General features: G+C 36.4%; 1 protein-coding gene across 2 annotated transcripts; it reads left to right on the top strand.

Annotated features, from left to right (window-relative positions):
• The first annotated feature begins 499 nt into the window (after nt 1-499).
• RAB36 (RAB36, member RAS oncogene family) lies at nt 500-17,445 on the top strand. 2 transcript variants are annotated; one of them, XM_082774448.1, is made up of 11 exons: nt 500-635; nt 2,987-3,075; nt 4,190-4,278; nt 6,868-6,933; nt 7,445-7,546; nt 9,677-9,741; nt 10,341-10,392; nt 12,003-12,084; nt 12,712-12,802; nt 13,345-13,464; nt 13,699-17,445. In XM_082774448.1, the coding sequence occupies exons 2-11, from the start codon at nt 3,007-3,009 to the stop codon at nt 13,761-13,763; spliced, it is 801 nt and encodes a 266-aa protein (XP_082630574.1). In that variant the 5' UTR covers nt 500-635; nt 2,987-3,006; the 3' UTR covers nt 13,764-17,445. The 2 variants fall into 2 exon arrangements, with proteins under 2 accessions (XP_082630574.1, XP_082630573.1); XM_082774447.1 differs by lacking the exon at nt 500-635 and adding an exon at nt 2,043-2,271.
• The last annotated feature ends 2,437 nt before the right edge of the window (nt 17,446-19,882 follow it).

A 19,882-nucleotide genomic window follows, 5' to 3' on the forward strand; every position in this document is an offset into this window, starting at 1 on the left:
TTTCATTATATTTGAGTTACAATTATCATAATCGAAGTTCTTAAACTAGATTTTACAAAGCCAAAGTCAATCAGATCAGCCGGATTAAAAGAAAACACAGGAATAGATTGTCATTGGGTGATGAACAAAATCCATAGAAGAAAAAGTATGACTAAATTAAAGTATCTTCAGGAAAGGATGCATTTTTTTCTGTATCGTTTTAGAGCAGATTATTTAAAGTAGAGTTTATTTTCCTAGACTAGATTTGACTTTTACTAACTAAATATTTTTAAAGGTTCAACCTATTTCAGTAGAAGAATGTGAACTTTTCTCAATGTAGGAGGGATGGGGAAAATCAAAGACTTCTCGCGTCCCCCTGCTTTAACTCTGTTCTCATCTTCTTGGTGTGAGTCCTGGCTTGTCCCTCACCATAGCTTAGTATACTGATCTTAGTGGTCATGACATTAACTAATATTATACACAGTTTCTGAAGGCTTTCTCAAATCATTTGTCTATTCACAGAATCTGCAGCTGATACTGTTCCTGCAGCATTTATGTAAGAAGGGGTATGATGCTATGGAGACAGCATATTCCCAGTGCTCCTAGGTGACCAAGCTGTGTAAGAAGAGAAAATTTGGATCATAGTACATATAATTGTCAGTATTTTCAGCACTTTTGTGTTTCTTAAATCATTGGTCTTTTTCCTCTAATGGTGTGGTTAACTTGTTGGTTTGGTAATTCAATGTATGAGAGAAAGATTAAATACAATCAGTAAGTGAAAATGGCCTTTCAATTTTAAAATGTTTCTGTTTGATTACCTTAGTCCCTCCTGGACTTTGGATTCACTGTGGCTGTTGAATTGATTTTTTTTTTTTTTTTTTGTAGCTTAGTTTGTGAAAGAGCTCTAGTAGACAAACAGTGAGTCATCCTATGTATGACGGATTTTTACATGCCTACGATGTATTGAACCAGAACTAGGAGAAAATGGAGAAAGCAAGTGACAATGTGATGTTCTTACTGGCTGGGAGGGTTTTCCTTTTTATTTTAAGAACTATTATTTTAAGAAATTAACGTTCTCTTGAAATCATTCAATCTTGCCAAAAGGGCAGGAGCACATCATAAAAAGAATCTAGGTCTGTCTGGTTTTATAGAGTCAAAAGTAGCATGATGGCTGGAGCTATATATTTATGGTTAAAATAAATACTGTAATGCCGCCTTCTTTGCTGAATAACTCATCAGCTACAAGTCTGGTATTTTGTTTTGTTTGTTTTCAGTATGGTTGAGATCACATGAGTGCCTGAAGTGATCCCTTACCAAAGTAATTCCTTGCAAAAGATGATAAAACATTAATTCTAAATAGTGGACTGGCAATTTTGTTGAGCGTAATTATTTGTTTATGGTTGTAAAACAACAGGAGTGTTTTTTCTTTTTTTATGTATACTTCACAGTTGTTTTTTTTTTAATTACTTGTCCACACTGATTTGACCTTTAAAATTTTTAGTGTGCTGCATGAATAGGAGAGGCTTGTTTCCTGGATGTTAGGACGCCCAAGCCTGTTCCAGCATTATCAAAATATATATATATTTTTTTTGAATATGAGAGCTTTTATTTTTTCCCGAAATCTGGAAGCTTAAATACCGATGAAACGAACAGCAAAATTGTTTAACATCCTAAATTACAGTGTAGCATACTAAATGCAGTCTAAAATAATGAGTCGATTAACAATACTTAGGCAATACAAAAGAGTGGTAATATTTCTTACTTCTTGCTTTTATTGTTTAGTATGTTAAGAACCAAGATTACTAATGACTAGAAAGACATTTATATAATTCCAGATGGCTCATCGGTGGTGTGTGCATCCTGACTCAAAACTGTAGATGGAATCCAGTTGAAATACTGAAAGAAATCCCTTAGGAATTCCTTTGTAATTGCTATTATGCTTAATATTAGCTCTGTAACAGTTCCTCACTCCTTCAGTTCCTTCTCTGCTAGGTTAGTCCTGCTCCATGTATGCAGACATACAACTACCTTAGAAGAAAATGAAGCTATTAGGATGAGGAGACTGTTGAGTTTACTAAGGAGCACTCTCTGATCAGAGGAATCCGAATGGCCGCTAAGACCAGTTTGTTCTAAAACAAACTGCGTATAGTTCAGTTACTCCATTCCAACCCCGCCTTCCGATCTGTGAGAGAAGGGAAGGAAGGGAGCTGTTGCCAGCCTGTTGCTATGGGCACGCAGCAGCAGGCTGAGCTGGTCGTGTAGCTGGGATCCTGCGGCATCAGCTGCTGCACGGTGAGTCCTCCTTACGCTTTGCTGCATGATGAATGTGCTTATTAGAAACATGCTTTTGAATGCCAGTAAGAAATTGGTATTGGTACCTTATTAAAAGTCCCCTCCCCTAACAATCCAAAAGGCTTCATTGCATAACCAACACACAGTGTCTCAAGTGGGATATCTTCATGCATTTGTGGCTTTTGTGTGAACGTTACTCTTCCAAGTCAGACTGTCTACTGATGTAGTTCTTTCTGAGGTGATCTTGGATGAAAGTTTCACACCAAGAAATGCGGCAACTACCTTGTTCCTCCTTTCCTCTTCTGACCTAGTGAAATCAGATATCCCCTCACATTAATAAATGTGCTTTATGCGGAGTCATTTAAAATAATAATGAGCAGGATTTTTAAATTAAACATTGCAAAATTATTTGGGGACTAAACTACTAGCACTTAGGTTTAACTAAGTATACAGTTCTCTGCCCTACTGCAGAATTAGGCAGTGCTTTGTCGTTAGAGAAAACCACTACTTCTTACTGCAGTTGTGCACGCAGAAGTTGCCCTTTTTACATGAGAATCAATTTTCTTTAACACAAAGTCAAAGAGCTGCCAGTTGTACTGAAAGGAAAGAAAGATGATGAGTCCATAAGGAGGGTTAATTTTTTTTATCATGTTTTCCCTCTGTTAAGACAACTTCGAAACATCTTGTTTCTCTTTACATGTTTTCTGTCTGGTAGGATTGAATTGAATTTGGAGGATGAAGTCCAGCCTAAAGCATATGGTTCCCCCAGTGAGTAGGGACAGAATAATCTCCCAGTTTCCTAAGGTAAGCATTCTTTATCCATGTGCTCAGAGTTTGTAGCACCTCCCACATTAAACTATATTTCCCTTGTATTTTATTTTAATCTACAGTTGATGCCTTTTTCTAGAATTTCAGATTTTTTAAGGTTTTCTTTCAGAGATGAATGTGACCTCATTTTCCCATTCAATGCTAATATACTTAATAATAATGTTTTCTTCCTCTAACCTCAACAGAAAGTGACTCTTGCAACAGAAATGTTATCTTATAATACCTGTTCTTTCAGCCAAACATTAATAATTACTGTGGTTAAAAAGTTCCTCCACTGAGAGGAAATGAGAACCATAGCTAAAAAAGACTAATTAGATCTATGTGGAGTTTTTGGTTGAAGAATTTGAGGCAATTTTCATTTTCTGTGTGTGCAGGAACCTTAGTCATGCTGTAGATCAAATGTGCTGTAGAAACACAGACAGAAAAGATCATTCTTGCCCCCAAAGAGTTTTATACTTGAAGTGTAACAGAAGGGTTGAGGACAGGGAAGGACAAAGTATTACCACTTTCGTTTTCTCTTTTTTTTTTTTTTTTTCAAAACATCATTTTAATAGGAATTAGCATTTTTTTCACGCTTGATCTCAGCTGCATATTTTACTTTTAGTTTTATGAAAACCATCCCTGTTGTTTTCCTCATTTTTAACCTGCTAAGTTTAATTGAAAACTAGTAATAAAATCAGTTCTTTATACAAGTAAGAGATTTTAAAGACTTTGCAGTAAGAATGATTTGCTTGTGCCATTCTCTCACCTGTGTTTTTCTTGTGTGCCTTGGATTATTGGAATAATTTAAAATAGCTATTATGTTAAAGAGTAGTGAACAAATGTATTTGCTGTGGAAGTTTAGCTAGGGTTCGGATGCTGACACTCAAAGGTGGTCAAATGACCTGTTCAAAGGAATTTTTACAAATATACCTGTGAGGCAGCTGTACTGCCTTCTAGCCCAAGCTATCCCTTTTCTTAATCTTTGGTACCTCTGTGTTTGACAAGCTCTTTGAAGTAATCTCCTTTTCTATTTTTCCTTACTGATTTGACTTGTTGCAAAGTAGACATCACGTAGTTTATCCCAGTCACTGTTCTCTCCTGTCTTCAGTGGTACACACCCGAGGCCTGTCTGCAGTTCAAAGAGCACTTCCATGCGCAGGTCAGAACTGCTTGTCAGCAGAGTGCTGGAACAGTTGGGTAAGTTGGTAAGAAACCAAGCGTGCAATGAAGCACATATTTTAACCTCTTCATAGCCTTCTTCCTTTATAGGCTTTTCCTGATTCCTCATGTTCCTCACTCCTGTGCAACCGTCCCCATGATGGTTCTGTACTGTTTGACAGTGAATGAATAAAATGCCTCTTCTTTTTACAAGTTTTGAAGATTCTTTTCCTGCTGGAATAAGTAGAGTTGGAAAAAATCAGGTTGTTTAGCAACAAATAGCTGCACCCTTAGTTTGAACGATTAACTGACCGTTTAGTGTTGAGCCTATGCAAGTCAGCACAAAAAGCAAGTTCTAGAGCAGTTAGAAGGAATAGGGCAGATATACTGACAACAACAGAGAAAACAGGCTACATATGGAGTGTACCAAATGAGCACTTGGTAAAGGCTTTGGACAGATTTAAACATAGCAGTTTTGTTCCATAAGGATCTAGTTTTAATCTTTTAATAGTATACATGCCGAGAAGTTGACTTTAAATGTTTCCTTAAAACTAGATCCAAATTCTGGAGTAAATATATAGCACTGAAAAATAGATTTTTCTTTTTTATGCCTTTTTCATGTTCTTTGTTTTCTCATGTCATGTCTCTCCCAGGACAGATACTTGTACTCATTTAATTCCTGAAGCAAGGCAAGAAAGCTAAACTGTGTTAGAAATTATTCCTATTCTGTTAAAGTACATAAGTGTATGTTTTAGTAATAAATGCTTCTGTGTTCCAGTGTAAAAGATCTTTCATAAAGTGAAAGATCTATGAATACTGACAGTTAGTTCACTAGTCTCTTAAATCTAGAGCTCTTAATTACCATGAGACTTGTCATGATATCCATCTTTGAATGGAATTTTTTATTCATTTCACTATCTATTAATTTTACTTTTTTTTTTTTTTTTTTTTTTTAAGAAAAAAAAAGCCAAAATATGTCTCTCTGAGAGACATCGATGAGTTAATAGCTTTTAGAAGCATAGCCACTGTTTTACTTCCATTTAAATTTGTTACAAGTGTCATGATGATTCTGTTGGCAAGACTTGTTTTAGTGAATCAAGGCATTTTTTCTGCTCCATAACCAAGATGTATCAGTTTTGTGTTTTTTTTTTTTTTCCTCAGAGTAAACTGGAACACCAACTAATTTATTTTGTATATGTACAGCACAACTAAAAAGCTTTCAATTCTGGCTTTCTGAATAAAATGAAAGTACTTTCCTGTCACTTTTCCAATCTAGATATGATTATTATTAGGTTATTTTTTGGAAGGGTGTGGTGGTAGAAGGGACAGACAACTGAGTACTTGGTACAGGAATTATGAAACATGTCAGGAATTACCATTATTTTCCTTTTCCGTTATTCCAAGTAATGGGATAGTTCTTTGTCATTTGGAAAGGTACTCTGAGAAATTCAGTAGCTAATGGCTATTTTTAAGACTCTTGATATTCCATCAGTGTGTTAAAATTTCTAATCTAGGGAGTGTTTTCTTTTCTTTTCTAGAAAGTATTAATGGAACACATACCTTCAAACCATCACTTGCTTTTTTTTTGCCTTTCCCTTCAGGTAGTTGATTTTCTTCAGTATTGTATCACTAACAGTTATTTAGGCAGAGACATCACCAGGTTAGGGGCCTGTGGCTACCATATTTGCATTGACTAGAACAAAAACATGCCTTCCTTTTTTCTGAAATATAAGCTGTGTAGCTCACCAGTCAAGATTTAGACTGCTTAGAATCACTAACTTGAAATCACCATTGCATTCAATAGAAGATTAATTCCCCTGTTTAAAAAGCAATTTCTTAATACGATAGTATATTAAACCTCTTAAACCATTTTTGTAGCATGTGCATGGGAGATGTCAATCCAAGTTTCAGTCAACAAATAACATTACATTCACTTATCCACCTGTACCTCCTAACAGATACACTACATTTCAATTTTAAGAATGCAGGTTGAGTCACCTCAAGCCCATCTGCTGTATTCTGTGGGAGGACCCAGAACAAAGAAGATTATTTGTATGAAGTGAGCTTCAGATTAATATTGTTCCATATAGTCAGGAAGTGTATTGGCTCTTGCCTTTGGTTTGTTGTGGTTTTTTGTTTGTTTGTTTGTTTGTTTTCCCAAGAGACTAATTTTGCAGTGAGTTATTTTGTTATTGCTAACTTCTTGTTTGTGTACTTAGGACTTGATTCTGTATTATTAAAGTCAATGAGAAACTTGTAATTAATTTTAATGGCAGAAGAGTCTAAACTTCTACTCTTTAAAGGGCTGATAAAGATATAGATACTATATGGCCTTGTGTGCAAACTGACAAGTGTATATACTTGCAAGAGCTTCTGTCCCATAGCAATATATTTAAGAAACAACATACAGAGTAAGAAATGGACTATTTCTTCTCCAGAGTTTTGTTTTGTGACCTTTTCTTTCTTACAATTTAAGATCCTGCTGCAGCACTGTGGCATTTAGTTAAACTGGAGTTGCAGATGCATGTATTCATCACATGCTATTTAAGGATCTAAGTCAGAATTGTTTTAGTGAGAACATTGAAATTGCTACTAAAAGCATTTAGTGTTTTCAAATATTTCTAACAGGCTGAAAATATCCAAAGTGGTTGTGGTAGGAGACCTGTATGTTGGGAAAACTAGCCTCATAAACAGGTACAGTATATCTCAGCAAATGGTTTGCATCTTTTCTTTTACAAGTTCAAAGTGCATCACTAACAGCAGTAAAGCTTTCAGTTTTCTGAACTGAATATGTATCCAGTCAAATATAATACAATGTAGTATTTGCCAGATGCTAAAAGTAGCTCTTGTGCATTTTGTGTCCAAGTCCATTGAACAGAGCACTGAATTTCTGTAGTTTGTTATTACCATGAGAGCCAGCTGTTTATATTTTCAATTAATTCTTCCATGTTTCTAAGAGAATTTGGTAAGTTTTTAATCTTACCGATTAATCACATGTTCCTTTTGTATTTATAACCCAAAATGTTACTTCCTTTTTGGTAATCAGTTACTCAGTGCTTTTATGTATGCTTCTGCAATATATAGCCATTCCACAGTTAGTTCATGCTTTTCCATATAATTTACCCTAGATAGTGTAGTTTTTCAGCTATTTGTAGCCAGGTGTTGCTAGTATTTCATCCTTTCATCCTTTTTTTCTTCACTGCAGATTTTGTAAAGATAATTTTAACCGAGATTACAAGGCGACCATTGGAGTGGATTTTGAAATTGAACGCTTTGAAATAGTAGGAATACCATATAATCTCCAGATGTAAGTTGAAACACTGTGGTTAAGTATCACATAGCGTACGGTCTAGGTGGAGTTTGAATTAGGCTCTATATTCCATTAGGTTCTAATGGAATAAAAATTTAAAAAAACAAAACACACAACATTGCAAAATACAGGTTCTCTACCTGGACTTGGAGTTTAAGTTAATAAATAAACAAATAAATACATATATACTCCTGTCCTGGATCTCTTAGCCTTAAAAATGTTAAAGTTTTGTCAATGAAAATTAATTTTATGTGTCTTGCTACATTTCATTACAGTTCTGCCTTTTTTACTCAAGTTTCTTGGAAGAGAAGCAGAAGCTCTTGTAACAAATTTGTCAAGTGCTATTGTTGTTCCATTCTGTCCTTTGGATTTAGTGTGTATTACAATCATGGAACTTGACTTTACTGGGAGGGTTTATTCCTGCAGCGATTGAAATCAACTGTAATGTGTCCATTGACTTCACTGTCTCCTAATGGCAGCATAAGTGGTTTTCTTTAATACATAGAAGGCTGAAGTGAGTCCAAAATCTTTCTGATTTTCACCTTTGTTTATCAGCCTATTGGGAATCCTGGCCTTCTCTTACCTGCTTTGGTTCTGCTTAAGGACGTCCTTTGGTATTCTAAGCATCTAGCTATATTTTTTCTGGAAAGAACGTTACTGAATCTACTCTGTAGTGTGATGTAGAGCAGAAATAAGATGCTCTGTATGAAGTATTTTAGTGCATGAATCTTAAAACCTTTTTGCTTGGAAACACATTTTCTCTGAAATCTCAGTGCCTAAAGACGCAAATAGATGGCTAGTGGGATTTATTGGAAAGCACTCAATTTCCCACTGATTTCACTGTGACTGTGTTTTTGAAAATTCTGTCAGGCACTGTCTTCTCCTACAAAGACAGGCAGAGAAAGCTGGGGTTGTTCAACCTGGAGAAGAGAAGGCTCCAGGGCAGCCCTATAGCGGCCTTCCTGTACATACAGGGGGCTGCAGGAAAGCTGGGGAGGCACTATTTGTCAGGAAGTGTGGTGATAGGACAAAGGGTAATGGTTTTAAAGTGAAAGAAGGTAAATTTAGATTAGATATAAGGAAGAAAGTCTTCACTCAGAGGGTGGTGAAGCACTGGAACAGGTTGCCTAGAGAAGTTGTGGATGCCTCATCCCTGGAAGTGTTTAAGGCCAGGTTGGATGGAAACCAGGGCAACTTGGTGTGGGAGGTGTCCCTGCCCATGGCAGCGGTGCTGGAACTAGATGCTTTCCAACCTAATTAATTCTATGATTTTTGGAACTTGAGTACCTTTAACAATCTACACTGAAACATCAGTACTTTGTCAGCTGAAGCAAGAAGGTTCACAGGCTGAACAAACTGAAGGTTGCCTTATCTACATATTCTTCAGTGGCTGGGTAAAACATTTACATATGATAAGCACTGGTGCCCCCTCTAGCTGAGAGGTTTTCATACATGCTAAAATTGCAACTACCAATGACTGGTACTGCTATGCTATAGCAAAACCCAGTACTGTAGTACTGGCAGTAGCTGGGAGAAGTGTATATCATATATCATTTTTGTTATTATGAAGCCCTTCTGTCTGTCCTTTTTTTTTTTTTTTTTTTTTTTTAAATCCTTATTGGTGTCATTAATGGAGAGGTATCGTATCATAAGTTACAAGATTCTAGTGTGGGCTAATACATAATTTAGCTAGTATTAGCCCAGAAAATAGTTTCAAAATCAGATTGCCCTAGAAATACATAGAAATGACATAGATGAGGAAATGATGCTTTAATAAAAGTTTGTTTTGTTTTGTTTTGTTTTACCATGCAAACTATGAATGTTTGAATTGTGTTTCAAAGAACACAAATCATTTTGTGTCTCCAAAATGACCAGTTAGTAAAAAAAATAAAAATAAAAATAAAAATAAAAAATAAGGATAAAACCAAAGTTTAAATGGCTTCATTAAGTAATAGGCCTTTACGGTATTTCTATCAGTAGTTAATGAATAACATGTTCCAGATGGCAACAATTCTCTGGTATCACATTCTTCTCCAACGTGTACCAGTCTGTTGCTTCATTAGCATGTTTACTCAGGTTGCGCTAGGTTTCATTAACCTGGAGTTTCTTTTTTTCTCCATTGCACAGATGGGACACAGCAGGTCAGGAAAAGTTCAAGTGCATTGCATCTGCTTACTACCGAGGAGCAGAGGGTGAGAACAATATTAATCTGACCCTGGCTGTGACAGGATATTGTACTTTATACAGAAACATATATACATACGCCTATATGTGCTCCTTGGAAAGGTACCTGTAGACGCAGTATGGTGGAATGGGCTCTCCGTTATTGGAGAGAGGAAGAAACTGAAAACCTCATGAACAGATTACTTGTCACACCTGCAAGCTCTGAATGTTATGATGATGAAGGAATAAAAAATGGCAACTGTGTCTAGAGGGGAAAGAATTTCAATTTTTGATAAAATTTTTGCTAGACTGAGAAGTGTATACCTCTAGTATTCCTATAAGAGGCTTTTTTTCAGAAATTAAAGGGGTCCTAAAATAAAAGGAGTATTTGATCTTTACCTTTAGTCTGCAGACTATAGCACTATTAAAGTTGAAGACTGAGGATGGCAGTCTTACTGGGTGCTAGAGAAAGAAGGGGAGTAAACAAACCAGTAGTCTCCCATCTCCTCTATGTTAAACCTACTGTTGCACTTTGTATACAAGCATTCTTTCTATTTCACAAGTTGAGTCGAATTGGAGAGACTTCTGATGCACTTTTTTACTTAATTACTTTTTTCTTTTATTGCAGTTATAATAACAGTGTTTGATCTGGCTGATATCCAGACTTTGGATCACACCAAGTAAGTTTCTGTGTTTTGGCTTAGCCTTTACAGCTTTCGCAGGGGGGTTAATTGCCTTCCATGGCCTGTAGTTACTGAGGACTTGTGGGATTATGAGTGTGTTTTGAGCTATGAAATAAATGGTGATAGGCATGTGTTTGGAATAGTTCTGAGAAAAATGCTGAGCATAAATTTGAACTTCATCTTAGGCTTGCTTTGTAGTCAGTGGAGAGAAAAAGGCACTTAACAAGGAGCTGGATCCTTCCAAAACTAGACATACAGGAAGAGATGAAGTGCATATCAAAAGTATCTGTTTTTTCCTCCATTTGCTATAAACGGACTAACAGGTTTGCATCTGATGTCGATAATGAAATCAATGTGATGCATCTCATGCATGAAGTCTCAAGAGTCTCAATATTACATTATTTCTCTAGTTTCTGTAGTGATTCTGTTATAGTAGAACAGTTCAGTTGGAAGGGACCTTCAAAGGTCATCTAGTCCAACTGCCTCATCACTTCAGGGCTAATCAACAGTTAAAGCATATTATTGACAGCATTATCCAAATGCCTCTTCAACACTGACATGCGTGGGTCATCAACCACCTCTCTAGGAAGCTTGTTCCGATGTTTGACTGCCCTCACGGTAAAGAAATTTTTTCCTAATGTCCAGTCTGAACCTCCCTGGCACAGCTGTGCACTGTCTCACATGTCTGTCAAAAAAAAAAAAATTCCCCAAAACAAAACTCAAGGTGTATATATAGGTATAGCTAAATTTGGTAGTTCAAGTACTTGAAATGTTTTGGCTATAGCAGCACGCTAACTGATGTGAGCGAACTTGCTCTGTTTTTAGTGCAGTCTGCAAAACCCAATGTGGATCTGTGATCCACACTGTTGTTACCAGACTCGGAGCTTATATACTTCTAACATACTATTATGACTGTAAGGCAGGTATGTGTTTCTCTACAATCTGTGCTCTGTCTCATTTAAATGTGTATTAGAGTATTTCATTAGAGTACTGCTATGGTATTTAACTCATTTACATAGGACTTTGTAAAATTATATATATATTAGTGTCTCTGCTTGGTTGAAAATAATTGAAACCTGTGAACCTGATTTCCACCCCACACACACTCTCTTCCCTCCTTGACTTTTGTTGGATGACTCAAGAGGAACTTGATTGCTAGAGTAACAAACATATAAAAGCTTATGAGACAAGAGTCATGCAGCCTTCACAGGAAGATATTTTGTAATGTTGCTGAATAGATTTCACTCTTCTTTATTCATTTCATATCTAATCTGCTGTATTGTTCATATTTTTAACTCTGCTTCTTGTTTTTTATTCCTTATCTCTATCAAAACTCTGCCCCTTCTCCTTATACTGATAAATAATATCTCTGGGTGTTAATATTATTGCTGAATTTGCACTCTACACCGGGCATGTTTGAACTTTTCATTAGTTGAAGGCATATATTCAAAGGCGCTGGAATAGCTCCTGTTCCCTTCCTGTCTAGAAAAAGAGGCTTTTGACACTCTCACAGAAGTTCATCCTCTTACTTTTTTTGTGACCCTATTATCTACCTTTGATATTCCATACTTCCTCTGACTGACTCTCATCTCTCTTCTGCATTTCAGACAGTGGCTGGAAGATGCTTTGAAGGAGAATGAGCCAGATTCCAGCTTCATATTTCTGGTTGGAACAAAAAAAGATTTGGTAGTAAGCAAATAGCAAGATACTGGTATGATTGATCACGGAAAATAAATGAGAGGGAAAATGGTCTTAAAATAACAAGCAAGAAAGCAAGATTTGTTGAAGGGGGAAAGAAATTGTAGTCTTAGAACAGGAAGAAGAGATAAGAAAGAAGGGGAAAAGAGTATTAAAAAAGGGGATGGGGAGAAACTCATGTGTTTGAGTATAGTAAAAATAGAGTAGAAAAAAGGGTCTGAGACAGACAAGAATGATTAAATGAAAAGAACTGTATTTATTATTTGGTCCTGTAACTCTTCTGTTGAGAAAGATAGAGTACCAAGAATTCGAAGATCAATAACTGGTCTGTTTGCAGCTCTCTGCTGTACTATATAGTTAGATTCAGTGGTCAACCTTCTTGTTGTTTTATTTCAACGCAGTAGAAGGTGAACAGAATCTTCCATTTTAAAAGCAATACTAAGTAATTTCTTTTCAAGTATTAGAACATTTTTGCAATAGTGCATGATTACACAAGTTACGAGGCAAGGACAGAAAGGCCACTGTCCGCCTCACAGGGTAGGTGCTATCAGTACCACTGTATTATTACTAGCACAGATATACTTCTTATCTTAAAGATATTTCTTGGTATTTACTCAGTCAGATGCTGTGTGTGAAAGGACAGAGATAGATGCTATCCGCTTTGCCAATGAGATGCAGGCAGAATACTGGTCGGTTTCAGCCAAAACGGGTAAGTTACTGCAAAGGATATAAGAATAAAGTAACCACAGAGGCTAGTGTTAAAGAGGGAGGAAGTTAAAGTTCCTTATTTCAGTACAATTTATTTATTTATTGTGTTGCATTTTGTTGCTATTAGAAACTTCAGATTTATTAATGGTTGATTTTATTTGAGCATCTGTATGTGTGCTTACATTGTCCTGTTTATAGAAAGGGCTACTTAAGTTGCTGTGCAATGTCTAAGTATGTTTAATTCATGGTTAGTTACATAAACATGTGTATGGACTGCTACATATATTAGGAATGAAACAATTATGCCACAAACTGAATTCTCCTTGTTGCTAATGAAAAAAAAAAAAAAGTATGGTAGAGGATACAGTATTCTGAAGTGGAAAGAAATGCGACATTCTGTCTGCAGTGATCAGAGAGAGACTGTTGGAAATGCCTAATCCTTCCCAGTATTGACTGGTGATGTGTTCAAGATATGCTTGTTCATGTTTGATCATGCACTACTGTGCAGTTGCAAAAACGTATTGTTTCTGTGTTGTTTCCTAGGGGAAAATGTCAATGAGTTCTTTTCCCGAGTTGCTGCCTTGGCCTTTGAACAGTCCATGATAAAGGAGCTGGAGAAGACCATGGGGCACATGGCTCAAATTGGGACAGGAAACCTCATCAGTATGTTAAATTTTGCTTCTTGTGTGTATTTTCCACATTTATGCTCTCAAGGACTGGGTAGATTTTTTTGAGCATCAAAGCCAGTGTCACAGATCTGCAAGCATATTAACTTAAGTGTCTTCCTGAGTTCTGGCATGTAGGAATGACTTGGGATGCATCCAGCTTTTGTTACCCTTAATATTGGATGGTATCATTTCTTGTGAATTGATTTTTTTAACTTCTTGGTTTCTACAGAATTGGAAAAGAACCTGATGGAAATCCCAGAAGGCAACACTCAAGCCAGCCCAAGTTGCTGCTGACTGTCAGCTGCTTCTGCAAGTGCCACACTTCTCTGTAGTCCTGCATAAAACACCTGCAACAAAAAAATCTCTTAAATCAGAAGTAAAAAGTTGTATTTTTGGAAATGAGGGAGGAAAATCTTATCCAAGCTTTCTTTCTGAGTGTTCTCTTATTGCTGCTGCAGGTTCACTTGTGCTGGATGGTACGGTTGTTAAGTAAACTTTTCTCTCTGTAGTGGAAACATGACATGCTTGTCTTAATGCAAGAAGATGTTGTCAGCACCATTTGCTCACCAGTCTGCCAGAAAAACTTATAGTCAAATGTTAGGTAACTTTACTGTGTTGGGTTTTGATAATTCTCTAGAAATCTTGAGTACTGAAGTTGCATTCTCATGGGAGCAGAAAACAAATGGCAGTTCAGAATAAAGGCTGCTATCCATCTTCTTTATTTCTAAAAACATTATTAGGTCATAGCATAATGTTACTCTGACATGCTTTAATGTATTCCAAATGCATTAAAGCAGTTGCAAAAATTGTTTTGTTTTTTGTTTTTTTTTAATAATAAGAAACAGGTATGGAAGTACACAAATGCAGGCTGTATAGTTTTCGTTGTGATTTTCTCCATCCAGGAAAAATCCGTGCTTTTGTCTTTTCCACTTGAGAATCAGAGCCCAGTTATTTCAATATTTCCATGCCTGGGAGAAGTCCAGATAGGAGCTTTGTCATTTTATCCCAGCTGCCTAATATTTTGGAAGTGCTACCAGATAAGAATGCTATAGTTTTCCACTCTCTTGAATAAGAAAGAATGGTTTGCATAACAGTGTGTGGCAGAGAAAAAATAGAGTTCATGTATTCCATCTTCCAAAGAGGATGCAGAATCCTTTTCTGCATTAATCTTTTTGAAGATTGTCTACACTACAGTTCTATTGTGTTGCTAAGAATAATTATTGGCATTTTATTCTAATTTTTTTTGTTTGTTTGTTTGTAGTAATGTAACATGATTCTGGAACCATATGCAGTCTGAGTCATGAACTTGTTCATCCCTGTCTGTGGTAGGAACTCTGAGCTGGTAAGGTTAGATTCAATGCTGCTGCTAAACTTGTCGTCACTCTTTCTGTTTTCACTGGACAAGATAATTTGATCATGTTATGCTGGGAGCAATTTGCTCCACTGCATACTGGAAGCTGTAATAGTAGAGAAACAGTTTTTGCCATTTTGTGAAAAGTTTTAAAAATACGTGTTGGTTTAGAGAGGTGGGAAAAGATGTACTCCCAAGAAGACACATGCTTGGTAAGCCCTATAGTATTTGCTGTATGAAGATGTCGTTACTGAATGCTTACTGTAGAACCTGCTTTAGAACCTGCTTTCTGGACATTCTGTTGTTACTTGGTGTGCTGGCTGGATCAAAAATCATTGCCCCAGTTCTGGCTTTTCAAATACCCTTTGACATAACCTTGTGCAATCAGTTATTTAGAAATTGCAACCATTGTCTAATAGAGAGAGATTAGCTCTGGGCACCGCTTAATTTTACATAAGTAAAGCAGCTCTGGAAAGCTCTTCCGCTCTTTGGGCAGCCGTGGCTGATGCCAAAAGATTCTGCTGTTTTAAAAGTCATTCCTGCTGACAAATGACATTGCCAGAAATTTGAATGACAAATAACATTGTCTGAAATTACTGTAATATTTGCTCAGTATACATGAAACTGTGTTAGTATGATTGATTTTGGTAACTAGATTTCAACTTCAAAAATAGGTAAGAAGTTTAAAAGGAAAAATAAAAAAACCCTGTAAAAGTTATAGGGAAATGAAATAAATGCATATTGCTAAACAGAAAGACTGCTTCTCTAGAAAACTCTTTATCAGCTGCTTATGACTTTATAATTCTAAGATTCAAATCCAGTATTAAATGCTATACTGGCATAAGAAAGAGTGAAATAGTTTTTTTGTAATGCTCTAAATTTCTTAACTGTAACTGTTTAAAATATGGAGAGATGAAGAAAACCTGTGGACAATTACAAGTTACAGTTTCAGAAGATGTTTGTTCAATTATTACAAAAACTACAGTATCTGGAAAACTGAGAAAATAAAGATAAATATTTGATAATGAATCTACGTATCATGCTAAAAAAAATCTAGGCTTTCAGCTATTTTTAGTCCAAAAATTGTTTCCTAAGAAATAGAAAAAATGGAAGAAAAAATGGCTTAAAGAGCCTTTACTTTTATTAAAAGTAAATTACATTTATACTTCTATGATTTATGCTATAAACTAGAGGAGCTTCAAATAATATAATGAGTAGAGATCTGGGAACACTCTCTCTCTCTTGTTTTTTTAATCAGTCAATCTCCTATTTGGCAATTGTGCTGATTCTGTTGGCAAAGACACAAATGTAGCATTTGGTAGAGAAGGTGAATATGTGGGGGTATGTAAGAAGCTATTTATCCAAATGTGTGATATTTTGACCTTCTGATGTTCTGTGTATTTCGTCTCGCAAATCTCTTTCACAAGATGATGAACGTGTACTCTGCCTGTACCATGCTTTCCACTGAGTGGGCAGCATAGCCGTGATCTTTGTGTTCACTGAGTTTGAATGAGAGTAGAAAAAGATAGTTCATTCTACTGCGGTGTATTATGTATGTATATGAAACATCTTGCATTTGAATAATGCTTTTCAGAAGCAATTTTAGAAGCACAGTGGAGCCACATAACCATTCCTGTGTACTGTGCTGTGGATGAGTACTGCTGTCCTCGGGTTATGATAGATAAATAGAAACTCACAGAAGTGGTATTGGTGACTTTTTAAAAAATTAGTCCTCTATTTTCATATGGAAAACTTTCTCTGAAGTAATTTGAAATTCACAATTTTGTCTTTCTTTCATTCAGTTATTCTTAGTTCATTTCTTTATTAAAGACTTTATTGTATGAGTAAATGATTCATAAAGTAGTTATTATTGTAGAACTGGGTTTCAAAGTTGTTTGCTACTTATGATGAATAGGCCTGAGCTTCGGACCAAATTTTGCTTTCATATATATATTTCTTGGACATAAGCTGGTGTCTTGTCATGCACTTTGAACATGCCTTGAGCATGTCAGAGAAGAAAACTTGAACACACACTACCAGATAGTGTTGTTCTGAGGACAATAATGTACCTGTAGGTGGACAAGTTCAGCGTTGCTGCAGCAGTACTTCTTCAGATAAGAATTGCCTATACTCACAGCACATTTTGGCAGTTACACGTGGTTGCTGCTGAGCAGACAAACTGCTTTGGTTCCATCCTGGAAGCATTGATAATGGTCCTGGAGGCCAAAAGGTAGGTTTTAGGATGACATGCCTTGTCTTCTTGTCTAGGCCAGGTGCTAGGTTTTGATGCAGTCACGGTGTCAGTGTCTGCAGCTGCAAAATGAATCAGAAATAAATCAAAGGAAAAAAAATCAGGTTATGTTTTTCTCAACAAAACAAAACAAAACAAAAACAAACAAAAAACCAAAAACAAACAAACAAAAAAAAACTCCCAAGGGTTTCTTTTGTTGCTGACTGCAATTCTTGTACAAAATCAGAGATGTAATTTCTTCAGCGATGCAGTCATGTTGCTAGGAAAATCAACTGGGACAGTTTTTCTAATGATTTAGTGCATTGCTTGATGTCATTATTGTTTTTTATTGTCTGTAGTTCCAAAAACTTTATGCAAAACTGTCAATCAGTAACTATCCCCTGGCAGTGGTCTGACTCCATCCAATCTATGACAGATGCTTTGAGACTTTTTTTCTTTTAAGTCCCAGTGAGACTTCTCCTGCAAAGAACTCAGTATTAATAATTGATAACCTAAAATGAATCTTAAATCATATTAGCTCAAAGAAAACCTAACTTTAGTGGGAAAATAAACATTAGTTTGCAAGTTCTTAAATGTTCCTGTCTGGTCTATGTTGTATTCTATGCATATTATTCCGTTCTATCAGCAACTTCATTTGTTTTGAAGAAGCCTTAATATTATTAAAAACAATGTCAGAACAACTACATTAATTCTAAACACAAGCAGAATGTAGAACTACATTAACTCTAAACACAAACATAATTTTATACCAGTTGAAAACTTCATAGTGATCATGGCACCAGTTTCAGCACCAGCTTCCTTGTGGAATTTGCCGGTGAGAAGTTGGATAACTTAAAATTCAGAGAGAGTCTGAAGCAAAGTTAAAGAACAGGTGTAATAATCTCCCCAAAGACGTACTAGTATTATGCTGTTTCTTGGCTTAATAAGTACAAGCTAAATGGTTAATGAGCTTCTGTTTAAATAAGCACATGTATCTCTTTGAGGAAAAACTGATAACAGATCAAAAGCCATTCAAGAAATAGTCACCTGGCAGGCAAATTTCATTTTTACTGTAAAACAGTCTTTCATTTTAATCTTTAGTGGTATTGTTTCTGCCATTTGAGTGATTATTTGACGCTTAGGGTATTATTCTTTATATTCTCATAGGTCATGTGATTCAGACCTTTCATGTTGGTTCTCAGCTCAGGCTCACCTCACTGAGGTACAACCAGAGTTCATTCTTCATGAGTAGATGTCATATTCTGTGTCTTTTCAGGTTTTCATCAATAGTCAGAAGTTGTTCTGGGGAGTGTAACAAAGCTTACCAGTGTGCAGATGCTATGAACTGCTCGCTGTATCACATCTTCATAGGCTGAGTTAAAATGAAGTGTTTGGCAGGTTCAAGTTGTAGCAGCATCTGCATTAGTTAATGGAGATGGGGGATGGGTTTCCTTTATTTTGGGCCATAAGGTTGTTCTCACAGCAACAAATTGCCATTTTCTGAATCTTAAGAAATGGGGTTCCTGTGTTCCTGGGCTCACAGAATAATTTGGACTGGACAGGACTTCGGGAGATAACTGGCCTAGCCAGACTCTACCACAGTGTGCTGTCTTGTAATACAAAAATACAGTTTCTTAATTTCAGCCACATATGAACGAGAAATGATGTTTTATTTCTCGTTAGAAAGACTCTGCTTATGTGCTTCCACTTTTATTTTTTTCTTACAAAACTCCTGATTCTCCCGTGTGGGATCATGATAAAGCCCATAACCTGGATCTCCGCTAAGTGTACTAGCTCTCCTTCCCCACAGGAGGGAGCTCCATGGCCAGTTCAGTTCCAGTAATGGTTCAACTGGCGAGAACTGGCAATCTCTTGTGGGCCAGCAGAGGGCGAGAGCTGAATGTGCTGGCTTTTTAGCCCCCTTGTCACCGCATGCTCTGTCACCAATCCCAGATACATCTACCTCCAGAGCCATAATGAAATTTTGTATCCTGATAAAACTATACTCCGTCGAATGTAGAAAGTATCAGCAAAAATTCAGAGACCCCTTCAATGGCCACCGGAACTTCTGATGCTGTAGTACCTCAATGAATACAGAGGCTGCAGTTGTTTAATAGTGCTCGCCAAAAGTTAGGCGTGCATACAGAAGTCCCTCTGACTCATCAGAATTCTTGCTGCCTCTGGAAAAGTGAGCCCAGTGAGTGTGAGAAAACACCCTAGAAATAATAAAACAAACCAATAACACCAGCAAACTATAAACAAATGGGGGAAACAAATTCATAACAGAGCCTTATTATGTAATATATCTGTCGTTATTTTAATCATGCTAGTAAAATCTGAAATGTCATATTACTAGAAATATATTGTGTGTCATAATGTCATTGTTCAAACCGGCATGACGGCAAACAGCATCAATGGTGAAAAGCCAATTTTCTTTCTGTGGAAGATGGAAATTCCCTGGAAGGCTTGTATAGATATTTACTAAGTATACAGATTTCATTATGATTTTGATTCTAATCTGTTTTCCACATAGATCAGCCAGTGTGTTAGAAGCTGAGGAAACAAGTGCAGGAAAAAGAGGTTAAAGCCAGGAAACAAACAGCAAGGGAGATGAACTATGCAAAGCTGAATGCATGATTAGCCGTTTGTGATGTCTGAAAATATTTGATATGTCATATCAAAAAGCGTGAAGAGGAAAATGGTTTAGTGGATTATGAAACATTGCATATTTTGAAGGTAAGAGAACTGCTCTTGTAGACTTGTACTTTTCATGCTTAAGGAACTGTATTAGTTATTGCTGGGGCTATATTCCACAATTTTTTCTCATAAAAT

The sequence above is a fragment of the Aythya marila genome, assembly GCF_965140915.1.
Source record: "Aythya marila genome assembly, chromosome: 17".
NCBI classification, from domain to species: Eukaryota; Metazoa; Chordata; class Aves; order Anseriformes; family Anatidae; genus Aythya; species Aythya marila.

Excerpts from the sequence above, each read along its gene's own strand:
- RAB36 (XM_082774448.1), top strand. The coding sequence starts at position 3,007 with ATGAAGTCCAGCCTAAAGCATATGGTTCCCCCAGTGAGTAGGGACAGA. Across the intron at positions 6,934-7,444 it reads AAAACTAGCCTCATAAACAG|ATTTTGTAAAGATAATTTTA; the intron begins GTACAGTATATC and ends TCTTCACTGCAG. Across the intron at positions 7,547-9,676 it reads ATACCATATAATCTCCAGAT|ATGGGACACAGCAGGTCAGG; the intron begins GTAAGTTGAAAC and ends TCCATTGCACAG.